Source organism: Eleginops maclovinus, chromosome 6 (assembly GCF_036324505.1).
Source record: "Eleginops maclovinus isolate JMC-PN-2008 ecotype Puerto Natales chromosome 6, JC_Emac_rtc_rv5, whole genome shotgun sequence".
In the NCBI taxonomy this organism is placed as follows: domain Eukaryota; kingdom Metazoa; phylum Chordata; class Actinopteri; order Perciformes; family Eleginopidae; genus Eleginops; species Eleginops maclovinus.
In genome coordinates this window covers 21,650,175-21,673,742 of record NC_086354.1, presented here as the reverse complement: position 1 = coordinate 21,673,742, position 23,568 = coordinate 21,650,175, and the positions used below count along the sequence as shown (strand labels likewise).

The 23,568-nt window shown below is 41.4% G+C and overlaps 1 protein-coding gene across 2 annotated transcripts in view; it reads left to right on the top strand.

Annotated features, from left to right (window-relative positions):
- kirrel1b (kirre like nephrin family adhesion molecule 1b) overlaps window positions 1-23,568 on the top strand; it is a 72,180-nt gene extending 48,612 nt beyond the window's left edge. Inside the window, exons 3-15 of one of the 2 annotated variants that reach the window (XM_063886806.1) lie at window positions 255-404; window positions 1,008-1,165; window positions 3,977-4,127; window positions 4,751-4,856; window positions 6,175-6,323; window positions 7,218-7,345; window positions 7,910-8,036; window positions 9,296-9,396; window positions 12,284-12,500; window positions 13,740-13,847; window positions 16,035-16,162; window positions 16,807-16,881; window positions 17,433-23,568. In XM_063886806.1, the coding sequence (XP_063742876.1) occupies window positions 255-404; window positions 1,008-1,165; window positions 3,977-4,127; window positions 4,751-4,856; window positions 6,175-6,323; window positions 7,218-7,345; window positions 7,910-8,036; window positions 9,296-9,396; window positions 12,284-12,500; window positions 13,740-13,847; window positions 16,035-16,162; window positions 16,807-16,881; window positions 17,433-18,164 (2,330 nt within the window). In that variant the 3' untranslated portion in view covers window positions 18,165-23,568. Of the gene's footprint in view, window positions 1-254; window positions 405-1,007; window positions 1,166-3,976; window positions 4,128-4,750; window positions 4,857-6,174; window positions 6,324-7,217; window positions 7,346-7,909; window positions 8,037-9,295; window positions 9,397-12,283; window positions 12,501-13,739; window positions 13,848-16,034; window positions 16,163-16,770; window positions 16,882-17,432 lie in introns of both variants that reach the window. The other variant, XM_063886805.1, reaches the window with a different exon arrangement.

Here is a 23,568-nt window from a genome sequence, read left to right as displayed (position 1 = left end):
TTGAAGGCAGTGCTGTGATGATGACTCATGCCTTTAATTGCAGCTTGTATGTGTCTCCTTTTCTTTGTGTCAGCCATCATTTCATAGGTTACTTTGTTGAGCTGTAACCACCATTTTCAAACATCATTCCAGAAGATTCATTTCTAAACTCGTCAAGCTTTTCTGACCTGTGAATAAACATGCATGACTCACAACGGAACAAAGCACATTTCTATCGGTTGACTCTCTGTTATCTATATGTGTGTGTCCTGCAGCCTGGCCCAGGTACCGTGTGCTCCGGGCTCTGGACATCGGCCAGTATAACCTGGAGATCTCCCACTCTGAGCTGTCCGATGACTCTCTGTACGAGTGTCAGGCCACGGAAGCCGCCCTGCGCTCCAGGAGGGCCAAACTGAATGTACTCAGTAAGTGAACTGGCTGCAGATAAAATGGCCAATGTCTCTGATACGTTCTCCCTTTAACGACCACAGTTTGATTTTATAAAACCAGAGAAATGTTAGAAGAATGAGCATCACCTAAAGGAACTTCTTTATGGATAAGTGTAGTTAAAAGTGCATCAATTTAAATTCACACATGGAAAGACCTTAAAGGGGCCCTATTCTGCTCATTTTCAGGTTCACATTTTTAAATATAACAATACATTTTGCTACAAATGCAGGTAGGGAAATCCATTGAAAGCAGGTGGTATAGCTATTAAGCGAGGCATTTACTATTTCTCCTCACTCTTGTGGAGCTGGCCATTTATCCAGGGCATCTTAATGTCAGACATAATCTTTTTGCAGGCAAGAAGCTGCTGGTAATTGTGAAATACTAATATAAAATATATAGAAGAGAATTATTGGCAAGGTCATGCATGCAGAAAAATGCTATACATCCAATCCAACGTGTTGATTTGAAGGAGTTCCTGCTCTTTTATGTACATATACAGGTCTGTCTGGTTGCATTAGTGCACGCTTGCATAAATGCATCCTCTTTAAAGCTTGGATTGGTGTGTGTCTCTCCTGCAGTCCCGCCCGGGGACCCGGTGGTCGAGGGAACCCCGGAGCTCCTGCTGATGGCCGGGAACCCGTACAACCTGACCTGTGTGACCCGCGGGGCCAAGCCTGCAGCGCACATCCAGTGGACCAAGGATGGAGTGGCTGTGGAGGGGGCCCAGCAGTCCACGGTGAGTCACACACGCCCATGCACACAAGTCATGCAACATAAAACCCACATAAAGACTTTAGTAATATGTGTAATCTCAGAAGGCTACTAGTGGAAAAGTGTTTGTAAAAGTCTAGTTTCTTCAGCCTGCTCCTCGGTAACTGCACTCTCACTCTGCTTGTTTGTTTGTTTAAAGGCTTTTTGCCGTGGGCGCTGCAAAGGGGAATTACAGTTTGTACACCTCAGGCCTCACATCACCCCGTGGTGCAAAGTCAGCACAAGACTTCCATGCTTCTTGGTTGACAAAATGATAAGATCTCTGCCGATGGAGAGCATATTTATTATTTAAAGCTTTTTTAAATGCTTACAAATTGAAAATTCTGACCTGATAACCAGTTGCCTGCAGCATGTTGTGCTTTGATTCCTGGTAAGGGATTGAAAGATCTTGAGATAACTAAATACTTGCCTTAAATAGTGTCGGTGAAGGTGCGTAAACATCACACTGATTCTTAATATATGAGAAAGCCATGTTCTGGTGTCTGATAAAAAAAAAACAGCCAAACAAAATGTATTGAAAATTGTATTGAGTCATACTTCACATTAAGTGAAATAACAGCATTTTTGGACCAGGTTGAGAATAATGAAGCCTCAATAGAGCATGCAGACACCCAGCATGTTGTATCTCTTCAATCCTTTTGAGACAAAACATTATATTCATTTAAAAACAACAGCGTGACACATCAAACCCCTCCTTTATCATATCATGTATCAAATCAGTTTGTGTTTTTGTTGTTGTTGTGCAAACTCACTAGATATGTATGAGTTGTATAACATTTCAGATGATTTGTGAATTAAGTGTTGGAGCGTGATATCCATATGGAAGAATCATGGTAATTGTGCCTTTGGTTTTCTCTCCATTTGAGAGGTTTTAAACGTTTAATAAAAGGCAATGAGGTTTGGAATGAAACCGGATAATATCTGCACGGTGACTTACTTTTATTAAGTCGTAGGTTTGATTCCCTCTCGGGCAACGTGCTGCAGTTTGATAGAAGTGCTTCTGATATTTCAGTAACTTTAGAATGATTGTGAATCACAAAATATTTAAGAAGTTTTGTTTTTCTTTGTCAGATCAATGTTGATCTTGTGTTTTCAAGGGTCTTTGCTCGCCAATAGAGTGGAGCATGAGTCCTAAAACCGAGAAATTAGTTAGCATTTTAGCACTTAGCACGGTTATCACGACTCAAAATGTTTTAGTTTTTGTATACCTCTATGACATATAATACTTCAGTAAATACCCCACTCCTGATAGTCTCAAAGCTTCTATGTGTCATAATAATGGAGGTTGATAATAATGAGACTACTGAACATTATCCCGCTAACATTACCCACCTTTAGCTTAGCGGTGGTGACGTGAAGTCATCTAACCGTGATGTAGCTCGTTTACAGTTTAAAATAAGCTATTGACTTCCACAATTTACACTTCAAAAGGGTTGCAATTAGGTCGACATATCCTGGTAATTCTCATTGTTTTCTTTCAGGGAGCCCTGAACTTTTTGCACCACTTTTAAAAGTGCCTATAATTACACTCCATCTTTGATGAATGTTGTATGGGCATTGTTTACCGCAAGAGAAGCCCATGTGAAGAAACACCTCCACACTTGGTGGTCGTGACACAACGGGAAACATAGATCCAAGACATTTTTAATCAACCCAAGTAACACTTGCAGACTCTCCCTCACACACCAACACGTAAAAGCAGGAACTGTACTAAGTGACACGTATAATCACAGCGATATATTTTGCACTCCTTTCTCCCACAGTCACGCTCCTGCATACTCTCTCCTACACTCATGAAATTATGCCTGCAAGTGCACACACGCACACGCACACGCACGCACACACACTCAAAAACATACACATACACTCATGCTTTCATATGCACATGGAGGCAGCAGCAAACACTGACTCAGACACTCAAACACAGATGTTTTTACATCTCTTGCAGCCTGTTTTATGCCCCCCACACATGCTCATACATATTACATGCTGCTCTTATGCTATTGTGTTACTGACCACGCTTTTACACTACAGTGAAGGCTGTGAACACTTTCTTGACAGATTTTGTTGCTGCATCCCACCTCAAGAATCCAAGGAGACTGCAGTGTATAGCATAAGACTAATAGCTTATAGCTGCAACAAAGAGGGTTCATTATTGATTCATAAATCCAATGAACAAGAAAGTCCTCCTAATCTATCAACCGTCAAAATGTGAACAATGCAAACTTCTAATTCCCAGAGCTCAAGATGTCGTCTTCAAATTGCGTCTTCTATCCGCACGATGAGCCAACTTTCGTTTCTTTTCTTTTCTACATAAGTATTCAGCTCTCATTTTGAAAGCAAGGTCGAGGGTCCTCATACAATTGAATTGCTCGTGATAATTAGAAGAGCGTTTTCTAGATTTCCCTGCACCGATATTAAACATAATAACGATGAAGTACCAGAACTCAGAGACGTCTGGTTGTTTCTATTTTGAACTTTTTCAGTTTCCTTTTCTGCGTCATGTCTGAAAGTGTTGTTCAGTACAGATTGCTCTTTCTATTTCCATGCTATTTCTTGGCTCCATTAGTAACCATCCTGTGTCCCTCTCATTTTCTCCTCCCCTTCTCCTCTCTTATTTCTCCCATGACATTTCCCGTTCGCTCCTTTTTATGTCCTTCTCGTCCTTCCCCATCCACTGTGCTCCTCCTCCTCTTCTTTGATCTTTTTTTTTTTCTCCCTCCCTAAACTTCTATCCACATCCATCCTCTCCTTCTCTATTTCTTTGCCGAAACAGGAGGTTTTACCTGACAGGAAGAGGGTGACGACCAGGAGCTACCTGCCCATCACACCGGCCGACACTGACAGCGGTCGCAACTTCACCTGTGTTGCCAGCAACCCGGCGGTTCCTATGGGCAAACGAGCTACCGTTGCCCTCAACGTCCACCGTATGTTTCCCATTTTGTCAGAAACAGTGTAAAGGTGCATAGGGGGGGTCTGTTTTTGTGTCAGCACATAGAGAAATCACGCTATAATTTAAATTACCTGCCCAGCACCTGTCAACTTGAAGTTACGTGCTGTGTTTAGGAATTTATAGCTGCTATTTTTCACCATTCTCAAACCTGGGCGGGTTCCAGGTTTTTTTTATAGCTGCTGCATTGATTTAGCATCCTCTTTGGAGCCACTCAGTTTTATCCTGAAGCGGTTGAGCAAGTTGATTTTCTTCAACATCAGGAAAACCTTACACTGTTTTTGTGATTTAAGGGAGTTGAATTGTAACATATAAGAAATAAGGAATGATTGCTGATAAAGAAAACTGCAGCTTGAATGTTCAATAAAAACGACTGATGTATTTTTCATAGCCAATGTTGGAATTTATGGGAGGAAAAAAGCAGTAAAAGTAGATGTAGTTAAAATGTAGGTTTCAAATACATCATTTTATTGTGAAATGTTAAGTTTCTGTCATTAAACTATGTAGGTAATCATCCCTCATGATGCATTTCACTGAAACAAAGGCAGTCATGTGGTTTATCTTTAGTTGTATATCAAATATGTATCTCTTCTTGTGCAGACCCTCCCATGGTGACCCTGTCCATCGAGCCTCGCTCCGTCATGGAAGGTGAGAGAGTCACCTTTACCTGCCAGGCCACCGGAAACCCTCCAATCATCGGATTCAGGTATGGATGAAATGTTCTGCTTCTACTGTGACATGTCTCCATGCTTTAATGTTCAAAAAGCTCTTTATTTTTCTGTGCTGCAGCACCTCTTTTCACCCTCTGTCCGAAACTGCAGTTCTCTGATTGGTTAGCTGGTCGGCTCTGTTGTGATGGGTCAACCGCTTAGAGATGTTCCGCCCCTTAGCCAATCACGTACAATGTGTTGGATTGCTAGCCAATAGCGCAAGTGTTACATAGTGATGTCCAATGGAGGCATTTCAGGCAGAGGGGGGAGAGTGTGGGAGAGAAACTCCCTCTGGAGGCAGCTTTGGGATTTAAGCCTTTGCAGACCACTTACATGCAAAGCACTTTAACACACTACAGGAAATGGAAAACTCCCCCAAAAAAACAGGGCCCTTTAAAGATTCCCAGGTTGTATTTGCAACACCCTGTTTATGGTGGAAAACTGAGTGCATCAAAACATATAATGTATAGTTTTAGTTATGAGAGGTGAAGTAGGTGCTTAGAACAGTATTTCAGTACAAATATTTAAGGATATTACTTTACTATCTAAAGATTCTGTACACGTTATCAAACAAAGCATAGGTTACTACTTGCTCTAGGAGCCTTGTTGCCACTTGTTTGCAGTATGTGATGGAGTTTTTGATGATTTTTAGGGACAGAGTTTCATTGCATGCCTGCAGTCCAACTTCAGGAGCCAGATTGCAATCCTGTGTAATGCCAATAGATTTTTTTTCCTCCATCCATTCCAATCTGCTTGTAACTGCCGTCTGGAGGCAATACTGAATTGTAATTTCTGCTTGCAGAACAGAATTGGAGAAAGTATTGAATATTTAAACAATTAAACCATGACGTAAATCTTAAGTGACAGCACTGAAGCACTGAAATTGCTAAACGCTGGACTTAAACACGGTAGTTTTAATCTGAGGTTTAAAACGACACCGGAGGGTCCCAGTGTGGGACTGCTGCCAGGCACTTAGGCACTAAGCCTATTGAGTCTGTATTAAAAAGTTATCTAATGGCAGACGCGCAATATGGTTATATGATTTTGAGCTATATATCTGGATAACGAAAATGAAGAGAAAAGTATTTCCTTAGCTTGCAATCTTTCCCCAGGGATTTGACATGAAGGCTGTTTGAATGGGACTTTAATTGATAATATAAAAACACTTGTCGTCTAATAGTGCAAACATTTGGATCCCCACCAAAAAATTAGAAAAAGCCATTAGGCCTATGCGTTGGAGATCTCCCACCAATAACATAACAATGATTGTAATGCTGGGGGAACTTGTTTAACGGGCATGTGTTTCTGTGTCAGGTGGGCGAAAGGTGGCGTGCTGCTGGAGGGGGCGAGGGAGAGTGTGTTCATGACCACAGCTGATCACTCCTTCTTCACCGAGCCCGTGTCCTGTCAGGTCTTCAACGTCGTGGGAAGCACCAACGTCAGCATCCTGGTGGACGTGCACTGTGAGTAGAGAGCTGAGTGGGACTCTGCTGATATTTATATGCTCTAGTAACTATATTTGTCTGAAGAGCCACGCTGCTTTTATTTTTTGTTAGTGTTTTCATGTATTGTGCAGAATCCACTTACTGTAGATGGTTACTGTGTTATCACTTCTCTCAGGTCACTGCAAATTGAACCACTAATCGCAAATAGTAGTGAAAGTACATTGAATTAAACAAACCCTACTTACTGAAAATCATTATTGAGAAACACAAATACCAACCTAGTAGGACTGCCCTTTGTTGCAAGTTGTCCCCTCTTTCTCTCCTCCTTTTTCTGTGTATCTTCAGCTGTTTAATAAACACTTCTAAGGGCCGTAAAACACATCAGTCATTTAAATTACACTTAAAGTCAAGGTTATTAAAAGACAATTAAGTGTGTGTATACTCTCTAAACATGCATTTCTAATGTGTTGTGCATTTATTGCATTCTTATTATATGTGCATTGCTGTTCCTGTTTTCCTGTCATTTATGTGTTGGTAATTAAACCTTTCACAGACACTGCCGTTGATGTACTAAAATACCAATAAAGTGTTCAAATAAATAAGTGAATTGCAAAATATACACAAGAAAATGACGCTCTTAGAGTGTATACAATTAAAGGAGAAGGGGAAACATTTACTGCACTATAGCACGCTTGCTCTGTGATAAGAGGTTTCGTTTTACTGCCAGCTACATGAAAGGTTTCCCCGATGATCTCCTCCAACAAATGATAAAAGAAAATGTATTCTTTTTGATAATATTTTGCAGATTCTGGTTATATAAAATCAGTTTTCACATATTTATTTATCATCAAGTGTGTATTCCAACTTGTGTCTGCATACAGGGGTCTTATTTATTCCCTTACTCCCTTTCAGTTGGTCCTATACTGGTTGTGGAGCCCCGGCCGGTTACAGTAGACGTGGACTCTGACGTCACTCTGAACTGCAAGTGGTCCGGAAACCCCCCCCTCACCCTCACCTGGACCAAAAAGGGCTCCAGCATGGTGAGGAACAAAACTCATCAAACCTTCCCCCAAACTTTGACCTACATGTTTCATTCATGTCTGATTTAATATTTTATTCCAATGAAATGTCAAATATTTAATGTGTGAAAGGAGAAAGAGAAGTGCCACATACTGGGGGAATTACAGACAGAAAACCCCAGCCTATATTAATTTCCACGGCCTAGACTCCATAAATGTTTGCTCAGTAATAAAGCAGACGACAGTAAGTGAGACTCAGTCTTCATATCCTAAATCTTTAATTCATGCCTAACACGTTAAGAAAAAGCTACATGAAAAAAACTAATGGAGCCTGCCGAGTAAATCAACATGTTTTATGAATTAAATATAGATCCCCCTCCTTTATTTAAAAAATAGTTCTCTATCCGCCGCCCTCCACATCACAAAGCCACTATCCTGCTTCTAACCTTGTGCATTCTTAAACGTGTGTGTGTGTGTGTGTGTGTGTGTGTGTGTGTGTGTGTGTGTGTGTGTGTGTGTGTGTGTGTGTGTGTGTGTGTGTGTGTGTGTGTGTGTGTGTGTGTGTGTGTGTGTGTGTGTGTGTAGGTGCTCAGCAACAACAATCAGCTGTATTTGAAGTCAGTGAGCCAGGCCGATGCAGGCCAGTATGTCTGCAAGGCCATCGTTCCCCGGATTGGAGTCGGAGAGACGGAGGTTACCCTCACTGTCAACGGTCAGTCATATCCAACTACTACTGATATTAATGAGTGTAATATTAGACTGTAATATGCATAAACAGTACATGTAGAATAAATCTATCTAAACACAGCAAAGCCCTGTTTCTCTGTCAAACGCGGGAAATGAATTACGAGCACCATGATGTGTTTGTTCAATCTGGAGTGATTTCCTATGAAATGCATGTATGTCTCCAACAGATGACGCCTCTAATGTGGAGCGAAAAAGTACTGCCTGTCGACCCGGCATGAATCATTTAGGTCCAAGCCTGACCCGAACCCAACAGCTAATTTTTCAGCGGTGAAACAGGCTCAAAGCCAACATTTCAATGTCAAAACTCCCTCCCGCACCACAGAGAGACCAGCAATTACTTGATAAATCAAAACCAAACACAATTAACACAATTACGAGAAGGCGAGTTCACAAATGTTCCTTCAATCTTGGCCAACTGACAAAGGGTCACGCTCATTGTCACGTCCTTGAAGTCAGAGAGTGGCTTCTTTCACACAACGTTACTCCATTAGGAATGTAAACACGGATCAAACTAATGAAAGAAAGTTAATGGATGGTGCATAGATCCACCTTTACTGTCAGTTTTCTGAGCCGATATGAAATTGATGGAGTCTGTGAATTTAAAGGGTCAAAGTCAAGTCCTATTTCGTCCTAGCCAGATGACTCATCAAGCTGCCATAGCTTTTTAAAAAGGCCCTATTATTCTTGTTGGGATGTTAGCTTTCCTGTAGTGTGTTATAGAGGTTTTGGTGCATGTGAATGGTCTGCAAAGGCTAAAGTCCTAGGCTAAAGGGCGGGACAGCTCTAAGAGGTTGACCAATCACAACAGAGGCCCGGCCAGCTAACCAATCAGCGCAGAATGGGCTCTGGCTTCAGGCAGAGGGCGAAAAGACAGGCAGTATGAGAAAAATAAAGAGCCTTTTGTCCCAGTAGAGACACAAAATACAAATATGGAACCTTAAATTAGCATAATAGGGCCCCTTTAAAGCTTTTCCAACTGGGAGATAGAATTAAATGAGCATAAACTTAAGCTTAAAAGTGTATAAACCAACCTGTATCACATTGTCAACTGTAATATAAAGTCATTTTATTGGGGGTCCTTGGTTACGGCTCTAACAGCGAGGGTTGATGGGCTTATGACTTTTTGATTTGTTGTTAAGTTGAATGCAAACGATGCTTCTCAAACATTATGATTTGTTAGAAATCCTCTTATGTCTCATCCATCTCTCTCTCTCTCTGGCTCAGGCCCTCCAATCATCTCCAGCGATCCAGTTCAGTACGCTGTCAGAGGGGAGCGGGGAGAGATCAAGTGTTACATCGCCAGCACCCCCCCACCTGATAAGATTGTAAGTCTATCCTTGGAAGTCGTAATCTTCTGTCGTCGTGCTCGACCTTTTTCTCAGATTGCATCAACCTCAAACAGAACACCTGATCTGTACACCTTCCAGTAAAAAACACTGAACACTAAAACCTCCTTTCTGCTTTTCCCACAACGATCGTGCCGCTATTGTGTCCCAAATATGTGAGAACAATCTGTTCCTCCTCTGAGCGGGAAGGTGTGACTCATCAAAAGCAGCTGCTGTGGTAGGAATGAAAAAGGAGATGGATGCAAGGAATAATGCAACACAGCTTCTGGTGTTTCTTTTAGTAAGAGTTACAAAGTTATCTCCCCCATGAAAGGGTCAGCGCGGCGTCGATACCATCTTGATTTCAGTATGAATTGGAGCAACCAGCCGAAACGGTTCCAAATCAGCGGTCCCTCACAAAGTGGAAGCCATCTTTTTTCTGTGAGGAAGCTTCCACACAGATTGCCTCAGCAGCAAACTGTAATGGATATCCTCCTGAAAATGTGCTGTAACTGCTGTAAGCTGTTTTTCTTTTTTACTCCTGCCTTTTTCTTGAGTGCAATACTTGATCAACAGCTTGATACAAAGTGTCTATGAGTGTTGTGCTATGTGCTTTAAAGCTTTAAAAGACAGGAGAATGCCAGAAAATGGAAAATAAATCCAGTTTGAAGGCTGGAATGAGTTAGAGAGAGGGCGGGGGGTATAACAGATTGAAATAAGAGGGGGAGAAATGGAGGGAGAGTAAAATTCTGTACCTTTCAGCGTCAATTATCCAATTGTGCTGTGCCGACATGACAGAAATCAGAGCTTTTAGGAAGCTTCAGCCCACTGCTGCAGCGGCAGAGAGCTCAGAGCGTATAATGTGATACGACATTATAGTCTCGGCTTAATGCAGAGACACAAGGACTTATAAAATATGGAGTATGATGCTGTGTGTGTATGTGTGTGTGGAAAATAGGCAATGAGGTATTGAGGAATGGAAACACAGACAGAGGTGGTGCAATAAAATAAAATCATTGTGAGGAATAAAAGCTGAAAGAGAGGCAGACAGAAAAGACGCATTATTTAAGACTGTCGGAGAGAGGGAGAAGGTTTGAGTCTCTTTTTAATTTCATACACTCTTGATTTCCTCTTTTTTTTTCAGGTTAAAAGGTACATTAGCCAAACATATGGCTTTATGTATATTTGATATTGCCATGCTCCATTTTTAATACCCTCAAATTTCAACCTCAGCAGATTTTAAGTAGAAAAACCTGCTTGAGTTTTTATCGCTCTTGTACACTTGATGCACTCCGTGTGTGTGTGTGTGTGTGTGTGTGTGTGTGTGTGTGTGTGTGTGTGTGTGTGTGTGTGTGTGTGTGTGTGTGTGTGTGTGTGTGTGAGAGGATTTATTCTTCTTTCCCGGCCTCAACGGTTTTAATTTGGAGCATACTGCACCAGGAAAAAGCATACATAGTTACCAAGGTGTGAGAATTTAATTTGTTTTTGCTTAAAATGTATTTCCTGCTCTCTTAACCTTTCTCAACAACAACAGCCATCTGCTGAGTGTGTACTGTGTGTGTGTGTGTGTGTGTGTGTGTGTGTGTGTGTGTGTGTGTGTGTGTGTGTGTGTGTGTGTGTGTGTGTGTGTGTGTGTGTGTGTGTGTGTGTGTGTGTGTGTGTGTGTGTTTATTGGGGGTAATACTATACACGATAAGATAAACGGGAAATTTGCTTTATTGATCCCTCGTGAGAAATCGGCGGAGAGGAGTTTAGATAAATATCCAACAAATGAAACGTATTGGAGATTCTGCTTCATCACGCTGCCTCCTATCAGCTCTAAAGGACTGCTCCTGCTGTGTCGATTAGGAGCAGATTTATAGATTTTGCAAAAGTCTAAGTGCGCACATTTACCAAGCCTTTAATCTTATCTTAATCCTAAATGGATGTACACCTGCCTCACCATTTAATGCAATCTATTTTAAATGGCAGATCACACATGAGGTCGAGAGCAGGTTAAGATACGTGCTCGGCTGTAAAAAATGATTGCATTCATGTGTTCATATTTAATGTTTGCACATCCTGTCTATATAGTACTTTTGAAGTTACTACGAGGAACTTTTACCGTGGTTATGAAGCAGTCTCAATATAATGCTGATACCTCTTTATGACATGTACAAGTAAACAAGACTTTCAGGGACAAGATTAGTTTTTCCATGCAGTTATTCTTCATTCCTGTCATCTATTTAAACTCGTCGGATCTTAGTGGACAACACTTTTGTCCACCAGGAATGCAAAAAAATGAGCACAATAACAAAGGTCCTTGTAGTAAAGTTTAACACATTTACAGAATGCTTTGCAGACCATAAAAGATTCAAGGCTTCAAAGGATTCAAAAAACTCCATCGAAGCATGTCAAAGAGAAAATGTAGTCATCTTTAGTTGGTAAAAAAAGGTATTGGATGAATTGCATAGATGGATAAAAGAGTAAATAAAAGACAAGTTTGATTTTTAGTGGATTTGCAAAGAGATGTATAAGTTGATACTGACTTGGATAACCAAAGATACCTGACAGGGACTTTAGCAAATCAAGTTGACAATCAGGAGATCCCGATTATAAGATCTTGGACTTAATTGGTTAATTGGTTAATATATCTAAATGCAAACAGCATGCAGCAGCTGAATTTGATCTGGATGTATAATCTAGAGCTAAACGATTTCAAACAAATATTGAAATGTGATTATTTTGACAAGGAGAGCAATGATTGAAGACATATTCAGCAGAGACGTTAACAAATAAAGTGCTTCCTGGAATCATACTGCAACGTTGAAGACATTTTGATTAATTGTGCATCCCTTATCCTCTTCAAGTTCCACAATAATACATGTTCCTAAACTGTGTGCCTCAGGTCTGGGCGTGGAAGGAAAACGTGTGGGAGAAGGAGAAGGGCACGCTGATGGAGCGGTACACCGTGGAGCAGAGTAAACCTCAAGCCCAGGGCGGAGCCGTCCTCTCCACCCTCACCATCAACAACGTCATGGAGACAGACTTCCACTCACCGTACAACTGCACCGCCTGGAACTCCTTCGGACCCGGGACCATGATCATCACCCTGAAGGAGACGGGTATGGAAATGAGAGTGGATCAGGATAACAGACAGTGAATGACGGGGTTTGATTTTTATCATCATGATAGAACAGATCAAACTGAGAATTTGCTCCTGGAATAATCTAGTCAGCTCTTTCACCTCTGTAGATAATAAATGAATAATAATAAAATGAGACGTGGATGTAGGAATGTAGGAAGGCTCTGATTTGTTATAAATATTACAAGTAACTTTTCTTGGGTCATTCAGTTTGCTTTATATCTGAAACAGAATCAAAATATGTCATCTACCCTAAGGAAAATTGGGTTTAAAGGAAAGAAACGCAAATAAAAAAATGAAATATAAGGAGTTAAATTAAGATTTTGGAATAAATAGACAAAACACACGTTTATATAGAAATAGAAGGTAAAGTGTCCAATGATGTAATAATAAATATTTATAAAAACATAGGAAGATAAATAAAAAGTGTTCCACAATAGAAAACATGTTTATTACAATATGTACAATTATTTGTGTGTATGTATATGTGTAGAACATCTTGAATGGTTGAAGGATTCCTTAAACTCAATGGATGAGCTGCCATTAAAGTTGTGCTTTCAATAGTTTTATAGAGAATAATAAAAGGGAGGAATGTTTTTTTGGGGCATCGGAGATATCTTTGTAAATGTTTGCCACCGGGCCCTGAGAGACCTGGTAGCATTGTGTCAATCAAACAAGAGCAGGAGAAGACTGCAGACGTCAAAGGAGCATGTTTTTGAAACATTTAAGGAAAGTATTTGTAAAGGAGGAGAGAAAAAGCATTCTATCTAGTTAGTTTGACTTTAAAGTATGAGCACTCGGGTGACGTAACACCCAGGCATCTACTGCAATACACCAGTAAAAGACAGGGGAAGAAGAGGCATGAACACGGCACACATCAACAAAGGAGGCTGAGAAGTATTTCTAAATGTTCTGTTGACGTTAAAGGAAAATTCCACATTTTATTCAGAAAATTATTTCTTCATGCTCTGTCGATCTTACTCTTTCCGCTGTCAGATTTCAGAAGCTTTCGGAAAACCTACCTTAACATTTTCTCCTTTTATTATCCCTTGTCATGCCTTATCAACGTGTATTCAGCCTTCAGAGATCCAGCATTAAGCTAGGAACGCAGGACTTATACTTAAACAACCTAACATCCGTGCAGGTTTTTGTAACAATGAGGCAGCAGCTGTCCCTCAACCCTGACTCCCTTTTTTTTATCTGCTTGTGTTTGTTTCAGATATTGTTCCAGTGGGAATTATCGCCATTGGTACGGTGGGCTCCTGCATTCTGCTGCTTATGTTTCTCCTGGCGCTCGCCTTCTTCCTCTACCGCCAACGCAAAGGCAGTAAGTGCACACATGGCTCTCCAATATCTGTGTGTGTGTGTGTGTGTGTGTGTGTGTGTGTGTGTGTGTGTGTGTGTGTGTGTGTGTGTGTGTGTGTGTGTGTGTGTGTGTGAGGCACGCATGCACTTATTATACATGTCTATCAGTCTTTCTTTCATCCACTCATCTGTCATTCTGCCTCTCCACGTTTGAAGAGAGAAACGTGTGCCAGCTGTATAGCATTTTATTCAAATGAGATTAATGAATATTCATAATTTATGGCAAACTGCCCTAAAACGCCTACTGTACCCTTTTTGTTCTCCTGACATGGAATTGTGTGATTATTTTTAAATTAATCATATGCATATGCCGCACTAGATAAAGTACATAAATAACATAGGGGTAAACACAAGCATTTAAAGGTAAATGGTACTTAAACTATGAATACCTATGTTGTTTTCACAGCAATGGAATTAGCATTTACGAGCACAAACCACACTTCAGCAAAGCAGAGAACATCCGGTGTCTCTAAGTTGTTTGATTTGAGCAGCTCCACAGCAAATAAAGAATTGGGAAAGACAATGAAGGTGACTGGCAGAGTTCCCAGACGGATTTTCTGAGGATAAGAGTATATTTTCTGGTTCGGAGCTGATAACGCGGCTACAGAAAAAGATACCGTTGGAAATAGAGACTCAAACAAACATCGCCGTGGCTCCAGATAATCGGTCTCTCGTTCGTGCAGCTCAAGACTTCACTGATTTAAATCTTTAAAGTTAAAGTCTCTGCTTCTGGAAGAGAGTTGTTCATCTTGACAAATATTGACTGCTCTGTGCTGGGAACTGTTTGAAGACGGCCTAATATGCTACATTTCAGGTTCATATTTGTATTTAGTGTCTCTACTGAGACATGTCTCCATGCTTTAATGTTCAGAAAGCAGCACCTCTTTTCACCCTCCGTTTGAAACCAGAGCCCAGTCTGCTCTGATTGGTTGACTGACCGGCTCTGTTGTGATTGCTCAACCTGCTTAGAGAGGTCCCACCCCTTAGCCTATCATGTACAATGTGTTGGGGTTTTAGCAAAGAGAAACCTAAGTATAACACAGTGATGGAGGCAACAAAAATCCCTGTATAACACACCACAAGAAAGGGAAAACCCCCAAAAGTATCATAGGGCTCTTTATCATTGAAATCATCATTTTTTTTCAGGCCATAAATCCCATAATTTTGATCACATAGCCAACCCATCTTAAATTCTAGCAATATAATTACATGAAGTCAATGTAATCTCTGCCTATGCTTAATTGAATTGGACTCAACATGCACACTGTACACTTATATTATATTTTCATTCAATATTCACTACCTGTATAGTTCTTCTTTTTAGTTCTAATGTGTTGATATGTTTCATATTGTATTGCATTTTGCTGCGGTAACAAAACAATTTCTCAATTTGGGATATATAAAGTATTTCTGATTCTGATTTAGCTTGATATTAATGCGATGGCACTAAATTTAGACTTAATGGAAGTGTTACGAAATATTACAATAAGATTAATGTTGTGGCTTATTCAAATACGAGACAAACAGAAATGTGTCAGCTCTTTTATTTATCATTTATATAATATGTATAAATGTAAATACAAATAAACATATATATGTTATTTATTGCAGTAACAAGGTTAATGTCTGACAGGTGCTTGCAATGCTAAATATTCTCCTTTTTGCTTCAATTTTTGTACAAATCTGACTGTTGTGTCTAATTGTTGGTCAGGAAAAGAACAATTCAATTAAGACAACATTTTATCCAAACCTTCTCACCACCTTCTGCGCTACCATAAATGAAGAAGCTGTATCTAAATGTTAGAGAGAGTATACAATTCAATGTCAGAAATGTACACATCCTACACAGGGCTTTTAATTATGCATAATGTCATAAACTTTCAGTCCAGGTTAAATGTGAGGATTCAAATAAATAATCACATGAGGCCTTCTGACAGAAAAATCTGCAACATCTTCAACCCTTGCTACCTCTAAGAGGATATTCATAACAAAGAAATGTGCATTTTTCTGACATATTGTTCCCTTAATGGAAAACTGAAGAAAATAAAAGAGACAAGGCGAATAAAGTCTGAGTCGTGGTTGCTTTTTATAATAAGTGAATGCATCCTGACCCAGAACATGACCTGGGGTTGTGTTTTTTTTCTTCCAGGTCGCCGCGGTGTCACCCTCGGTAAACCAGACATCAAGGTAGAGACGGTCAACAAAGAGACCCACAGCCTGGAGGAGGAGGCGGCCGACGTCTCCACGGCAACCCGGATGGTCAAGGCCATGTACTCCGTGAGTAGAAACCCATCTGAGTCACCGGGGGCCGCGGAGAGGAGGCGCACGGGTCAATGGGCTTAAATGTACAGATACACCGACACAAAGGGCGACATGCAAGGAGAGGCACACACACACACGCATGCACGCACACACACACACACACACACACACACACACACACACACACACACACACACACACTGCCCACGGCTTGCCTTCAAATACACACACCAAAAAAGATATAAAAAATGCTGCGCACAAACGTGACAAAGCTACTACTGACAGATGCATTTGAGATTAAATCTAATAAAATGTATTTGATTAATTTAGAATAAATAAATAATATTAAATGAAGTAAAATTACAATAAAAATATCAAATTAAATAATAGTTGTTAATCAACTCCCCCTTTATCATTTGGAAGTCCTGGAGAGTCTAAATAGCGAGACCACTTTGGAGCGGTTCAAAAGTTGGGTCCAACATATTTTTTCCAGCGACTAACCGTGTCTCGTCTTCTTCTCTCTTGGGATGAAAAACCTGAAACTCTGTTTTCCTCTCTTCCTCCTCCTTTCCTTTCTCACCCTCCCTCTTTCCGTGTGTGTGTTTCGTTGTTTGATGGTTTAGTTTTTGCCCTCTGTTTCCCTCTCTCCCTCCACTCAGCCGTTCAAAGACGACATGGACCTGAAGCAGGACATCAGGAGCGAGAGCGACACCCGGGAGGAGTACGAGCTGAAGGTGAGAAGACCCCTTGCTCAGAGACACGTTTTGATATTGTTTTTAATCAGCAGCCTTTCGAACAATACATCCTGCATGGTGCTTAACCATATCATGCAACGTTTGTCCTGGTGAAATGAAGGAGTGTCATCCTGTCTCTTGTTCATACACACACTGCATCACTTGGACATAGCATGAGCAACAGCAAGCTACAAACTGCCCCACCGTCACCAACTATGTCAGCCTGAAACGATACTGATATAGTTTTAGAAGCTCGGGAGGTTTTCTGATGTCCACCAGTCAGGAAGTTGGTGTTTTAATCCCCAGAAGTGTTCACGGGCAAAATACCTAACTCCAAATTGCTCCCAATAGCATGGCCAACAGTGTGTGGGTTAGTGTCCACCATGTATGGTAGCCTCTTCCTCTGTATTAATGTGTGTGAATGGGTGAATGCTGACTAAAAGGGGCTTTTCCTTAATAGGAGGCCAAGCTAACGGAAGCACAGGCCAGATGTTTGGATGTCTTTAGCCTCATTTAGCTCTTTCCTTAATAATAATATATTCTGACCACAGGATCCAACCAATGGCTACTACAACGTCCGAGCCACCACCCATGAGGAGGCGCGCCCCCAGTCCCGTGCCATCCACTACCAGGGCGAGTTCCGCTCTCCGAACCCAAATATCGGACCGGCCGGCCCCACCTCCAGCGGATCCCCTGCTGGAGCCAGTGGTGCTGTTCCCCCCAGCGCGGTGCCAGGATCAAGAACAGGCTGCTACGACCCCCGCCCGCCATCCAGGATATCCCACGGCACCTACGCCCAGTTCAACACCTTCACCCGGGTGGCTCAGAGCCAGCAAGCACCTCCCATACCAGCTCTACAGTCGCCTGGAGATTACCCCGGGGACTGCGGACTGATGGACAACACCACCCAGCTGGCCTATGACAACTACGGGTACCCCTCCCAGTATCCTACTTACCGCATAGGCTTTGCTCCGCCCATAGAGGAAGGGCCAGCCTACGAGATGTATCCGACAGGACAAGGGACCGGGCCAGTGCTAGTGCCGGGGCCAGGGATGAGCCCGGGGCCAGGGATGAACCCGGGGCCAGGGATGGGCCCGGGGCCAGGGATGGGCCCGGGGCCAGGGATGGGCCCAGGGCCAGGACAAGGACCAGGACCAGGACCAGGACAACAGAGTCCTGAAGCGGGGCTGGGGCAGTATGGAACCGCCACTCGCTTCTCGTACTCGTCTCCGCCTTCTGATTATTCCCAAAGACACACGCAGCGGATGCAGACTCACGTTTGAGAAACACACTCTCTCTTTGACTTGCTTTTTGAAACTGCAGTACGTATTACACGCATTAATCAAAAACGAAACAAAAAAAGAAATTCTGTTTCCATAGCATCCAGTGCATGGAATTTGGTTCAGTTTTTAACCGATAAAACCCCACGACAACTCACCGCAGCATCGCTACGAAACACACTCAGCAGCAACTCACACAACACATGCAAAGCGATGTTCACACGCGGACCTGCAGGGTGACAGCGAGAGCCACAATCATGAGGAAAGAGACGGAAAGAGAAGAAGAGCGCACAGAGCTTGAAGAGGAGCAGAGGAACTTTTCCCTTCCTGAATTCCTGGTCTTGCTCTTCATCTCCCTGCATCACACTTTGCTCATCTCTGTAAATAGGTGCAAATGGAGGTCATTTTAAAGTTATTTCCTTGTACAAACCTATACGATGTGATGCAGTACAGTGACCTACAGCAAACCGTCCTGTTATACACAACTCTCTCACACACACACACACACACACACACACACACACAGACACACACACACACACACACACACACACACACACACACACACACACACAGATCCTTGAGGACTTATTCCGATGTATTGCAGCAACGGGGCAGCTTGGACTATAAACATATTTGGCACTTTTTGATCCTTTTCCTCACTAAAACTTGCCCAGTGGCCATTGCCTACAGGATCTACCTTGATTTAACTGGGACACAGTTTCTTAAAGTGGTACAGTTAGTGACCAGAGTGCCAATGCTTACGTGCCAACAGACACAAATTACGAAAGTGTGTCTTCTTTTGTAAGTCTGGAGAATGAGGTTTTCCACATCTGCGAGCAAAGGAAAGGAGTGGTAGCAAGCGTCTCCGAATGCTCATTTCTCCTCCTCGTCCGTCATTTTTAATCATCCCGATGCATTTCACTCGAGGTCATCGCTGTACACAGTATTTGTGAAACGAGGTGTGGCGGGAGAGCTTTTTTCATTCAATCAATTTCTGCAATTTGTACAAAAAAAAGATACCTCCCCTCCAGTGTCAAAAAAAAGTATTTGTTTCTCTCACTTGCACAGTAGGATAGATTTTGTTCCCATATTTATACGGAAACTACGAAAAGAAAAAGGCATTCTGAAACATTTTATAGTATTTTTATAAGGGGTTGTGGACCAAAGGTTCAGCGTTTTGGGTGAAACTCACTTTTTAATGTAATGGAAACGTTTTGAGTTTCTTCAAAAAGGTGATGGATGGTGTTTATTTGAGTGGTTGTTTGTAGACTGAAATGAAAGAAATTGAAGAGCTTCAATCCACAAGGATCAATATCCAGCAGATCTATTTGGTGGATACCTCTGTTTGGTGTGAAACTCTCTCTTTGACTTCCAGTCTTTGGACCGGACTGCCTTTTTTTCAATCGTCGACGACATTCAAAATGATGGATGGAGAAGAAAGCGGCTGCTCTCTTTGAGCTGTGAACTATGTAAGCAATGTGAAGTGTAGTCTAACATATCAAAACGGAGGTACAGAGGATTCTATCTAGCTCATACGGTACTGTGTACATTTATATGTAAGTATATTGGTTTGTTCCCTGCAGAAGAAACATTTGGTGGTATTTTACGTCTGAGATTACTTTCGTTATCGTGTGTCAGCTTTGGTACGTGTGATTGGATTTCAACCCAACAGGCTCATAATAATCAACGTATTAAATTATCCTACTAACCTCTACTGGTGCAACTACAGGTCTGTTATAACCAACTCCCAGTAACAAATAGTTTAACAACAAGAGAGAAGATCGTATGTGTCCGTCTGACTCATCGGATCTTTAAAAAATCAGGACGTTTTTCACCGCCAAATCAATCCAAGTTAATGCTATTATCAACCATCAAAAGAAGTGTGTATTGTACCTGGAATATGAAACAATGAAATATATTGCCTTATAACAACATCTAAATGAGTTATCATAAGAAATAAATCATTAAAAGTATTTAAATACCAACTTCGGTTACAAGAGGACATTATTAGACCGTTTTATAGAGAGCTTTGAATGCCTCCTCCCCACAGGAGATAATTTGACTCCCAGCGACTTATCAATAATGTTGTTTGTGTGCTTAAGTAAGATCAAATTCCTTCTGGTTTTAAAATTGCTTCATGTTCTGATTTGAAAGTAAAATTGGATTTGTTTTGTATCGCACAAATTCACCTGTAATGGTGACAATCAGTGTGGATTAGACTCGGCAGCAGCAGCATCAAACTTTACTTTATACTAAACTCTAAACTTCCATTGTTTTTATTCCTTTAGGGACTTTTAGATAATACATGACTCTTTCAAACAATCACCAGGAACTGCTTTGACATGTTCTTAAAGGCACGCTTTATTGAAACACACCTTCTTCTCTTTCTATCTCTTCCATACATTTGTGAGCCGTAAAACAATGATAGCAGATGCTCTGAAAGAAAGACCCGAGGCGGCAAAGTGAACTCAAATATCTTAGCATCTCTGGAGGTAATCATCGAGTCTTTATACTTATCAGCCACCCCATCAACCCTTCACAGATACATTATATTATGGTAATTCTTCTTTGCTAGGGGGGCAGTAAAAGTTGTATTTATTGCCCCTGTTTTGAATAAACACTTTCATAAAGGAAACGGCCGCCACGCCACTGATTAGAGTATCAGATGGCGCTTCAAGGTCACCGTATAAAACATTTCAGTATAGTTAGAGGAGAAGAACGGCAGACGGAGCACCCTTTTAAATTTATACGGTTATCACAGCCTTGGTACTGCATACTATTACCTCTTTACAACCCTTTTTTACAGAGTTGTAGCCGTGCGGTGTTTTGCGTCCGACTTGAAACGATGCTATGACCTTGTGTAGAATGAGAACATTTGACACGGAGGACGAAGTGAGGCCAACAAAAACAAAGCCAGGTACTTACTCCTTCCCTCTTTAGTTTTTACACTCTGCTGACATTGGGGGGGGCGTATTAATATGTAAAAGACACCATGGATGCCAAAAATGCTAAGCAGAGGTAGAGTTGAAATGCAGTTTATGAGGGAGTCTGGAAGTGTTTACTGCACCTCTTCTCCTTGTGTACCTCTCATCGCTTTACTCCCCTGTGTCACATCAACAGCTTCCCATTTAAGAGGTTGTCATTTAAAAAATACTCCTCACGTCAACAGAGGAATCATTTCTCTCATAGCTTTCTTCCAAATGTTCTTCACATGGAGTAGTGTATCTTACGTTAGTGTATATATGTTGGAGCATTGGGAGAATATACAGCTTCATGTCGTCCTCCACGTTCATTTCTTTGTATGATAATCAGTATTTTCACTTTATTTTTTCTTGGGTTCCATTTGTGTTGTAACCTCACCAGTGGAAGAATGGACAATTGTCGAAAGTGTGTGTCTTATATGCAGTGTTTCTTTTGCATCAGAGAGAGGGGGTTCTGATTAATCAACCCAGCGAAAAAACGAGATTGCATGTGTGTGGCCAAACGACTACTCAGCCAGGCCGCAAATAGCCAAAACTCTGTGTCAACTAGGCCAACCCACGGCTAAAAAAACCAGGCCAGAGCCACAGCTAACTTCTCTGTGCCACGCCGCGCTTTCCAAGACCAACTCGAGTGTCCATTTTTACCTTGTGGAGTCTTCACTGAGTGCCAAAAGCAGAAAATGAACTGAGCAGACAAACAAATGCAGCAGCCATTTGTGTTTTGTGTGTGTATGCTCATGGGTGTGTGTGTGTGTGTGTGTGTGTGTGTGTGTGTGTGTGTGTGTGTGTGTGTGTGTGTGTGTGTGTGTGTGTGTGTGTGTGTGTGTGTGTGTGTGTGTGTGTGTGTGTGTGTGTGTCTCCATAAACATGTACTGTCCAACATGCTTTTTTGTGGATGTGTGTGTTTGCAGCCTGTAACACCATGTGTGTTTTCAAACCATTATACGTGTGTTGGGACCACTGGACTGTAGACATTAGGGTTTGACTCACTGGTTTGACTAAATATCGGATACTATCAGCTCATAAGCCCAATTTTTGTGAAAAATCTTGATTGATTTGAGCAACCACTACGATATCTTGCATCAATTAGAGATGACATGTAGGAGGGACAAGATATGGCTCTTTCAACTGATGGTGGGAGGATAAAATGACCCCTAAAAACAAGTGAAACGAAATTCCAATTCAGTCTAAAAGGCTAGTAAAAACAAAAACTGAGACTATTAAACCCTACTGATCCATTATAGTTTTAAGGTTTGGTTTGGGATTTCTTCTTAGTCTTGAACGGTGGAAACAGACACTTTTAAAAACACTCTCTGCCTGATTGTGTCTGACCTGTCAGTGTCCTTGCCTGATTAGTCACTTATTTCTGGGAGACTTCAAACAATATCAGCCTTGACTAGTAGAAGTTAATTCAGCATTGGTAACACATTAGGTTTGCTCACCTTGTTTTCTACACAAGCAGTCGATGTGGAGATACGTTCTTCCTATTGTCATCCTGCTACTGCCTACAGAAAGAGAACCAAAATGTAACTATTTGCTAAATTCCCTCATGCAGCGGCATGGACCTGGTTCATGTTCACACCGTCTCGTGCCTGCAAAGTTTACGTGAATGATCATGTGATGAGTTTGACTGCAATCATTTCTGAAACGGTGCTAAAACGATCTCATGTGCACGGGTATCATAAGTATAGTGTGGCTGTAGACCTAGCCTCTTTGCTGCCTCAAGTGGTATATAAAGATGCTGTTTTAAAACACCATTGCCTGTTTTATCAAAATGTGTTAACCCCAAATTAATTGGGACTAAAATCTGATGGTTTATAACTTCAGACTGCCTTTATGAGCTGTCAAACGTAACAGAATTGTATCTCCAATTTATCGTCCCCTAACACTTTCCACCTTGTTGAGGAGATTCAGTTGCTATACAAATGATACATTTTGAAGGAGTAAAATATTAACCACATCAGTCAAACCCTAGTTGAAAGCAGCACAGCTGGTAGGACAGAGTGAAGGAGACATGGCCTTAGGACACGAGGAAGGAGCCCGAGCTCGTCCCTCATTCTGTGAAACAGCTGCACCAGTGAACAGGATTAATTGATGTTCAGCGCATGAAGACGGCCATCAGAACAGAGAGGAGGACGCCGTATCGCACTTCAAAAATGTTTGGAGTGGGGGTGTGCGTGTGGGGTGAGAGAGGGACCGTGAGGGTGTTCATATAAGCATATATTCAGCCTTTATTTTAACCCTATATCTTGTTCACATGTGTATTATGTTCATGTTGGGTTTGATGACTTGTTTATCGCTTTTATTTGAGAAAAAAAACTGTACAAAAACATTCAAGATATTACTGAAATGTTCTTTTATTTTCATGTTTTTCTTTTCAAATTGTATGTAATTATTTTTCCACAGTATTACAGAAAATAAAA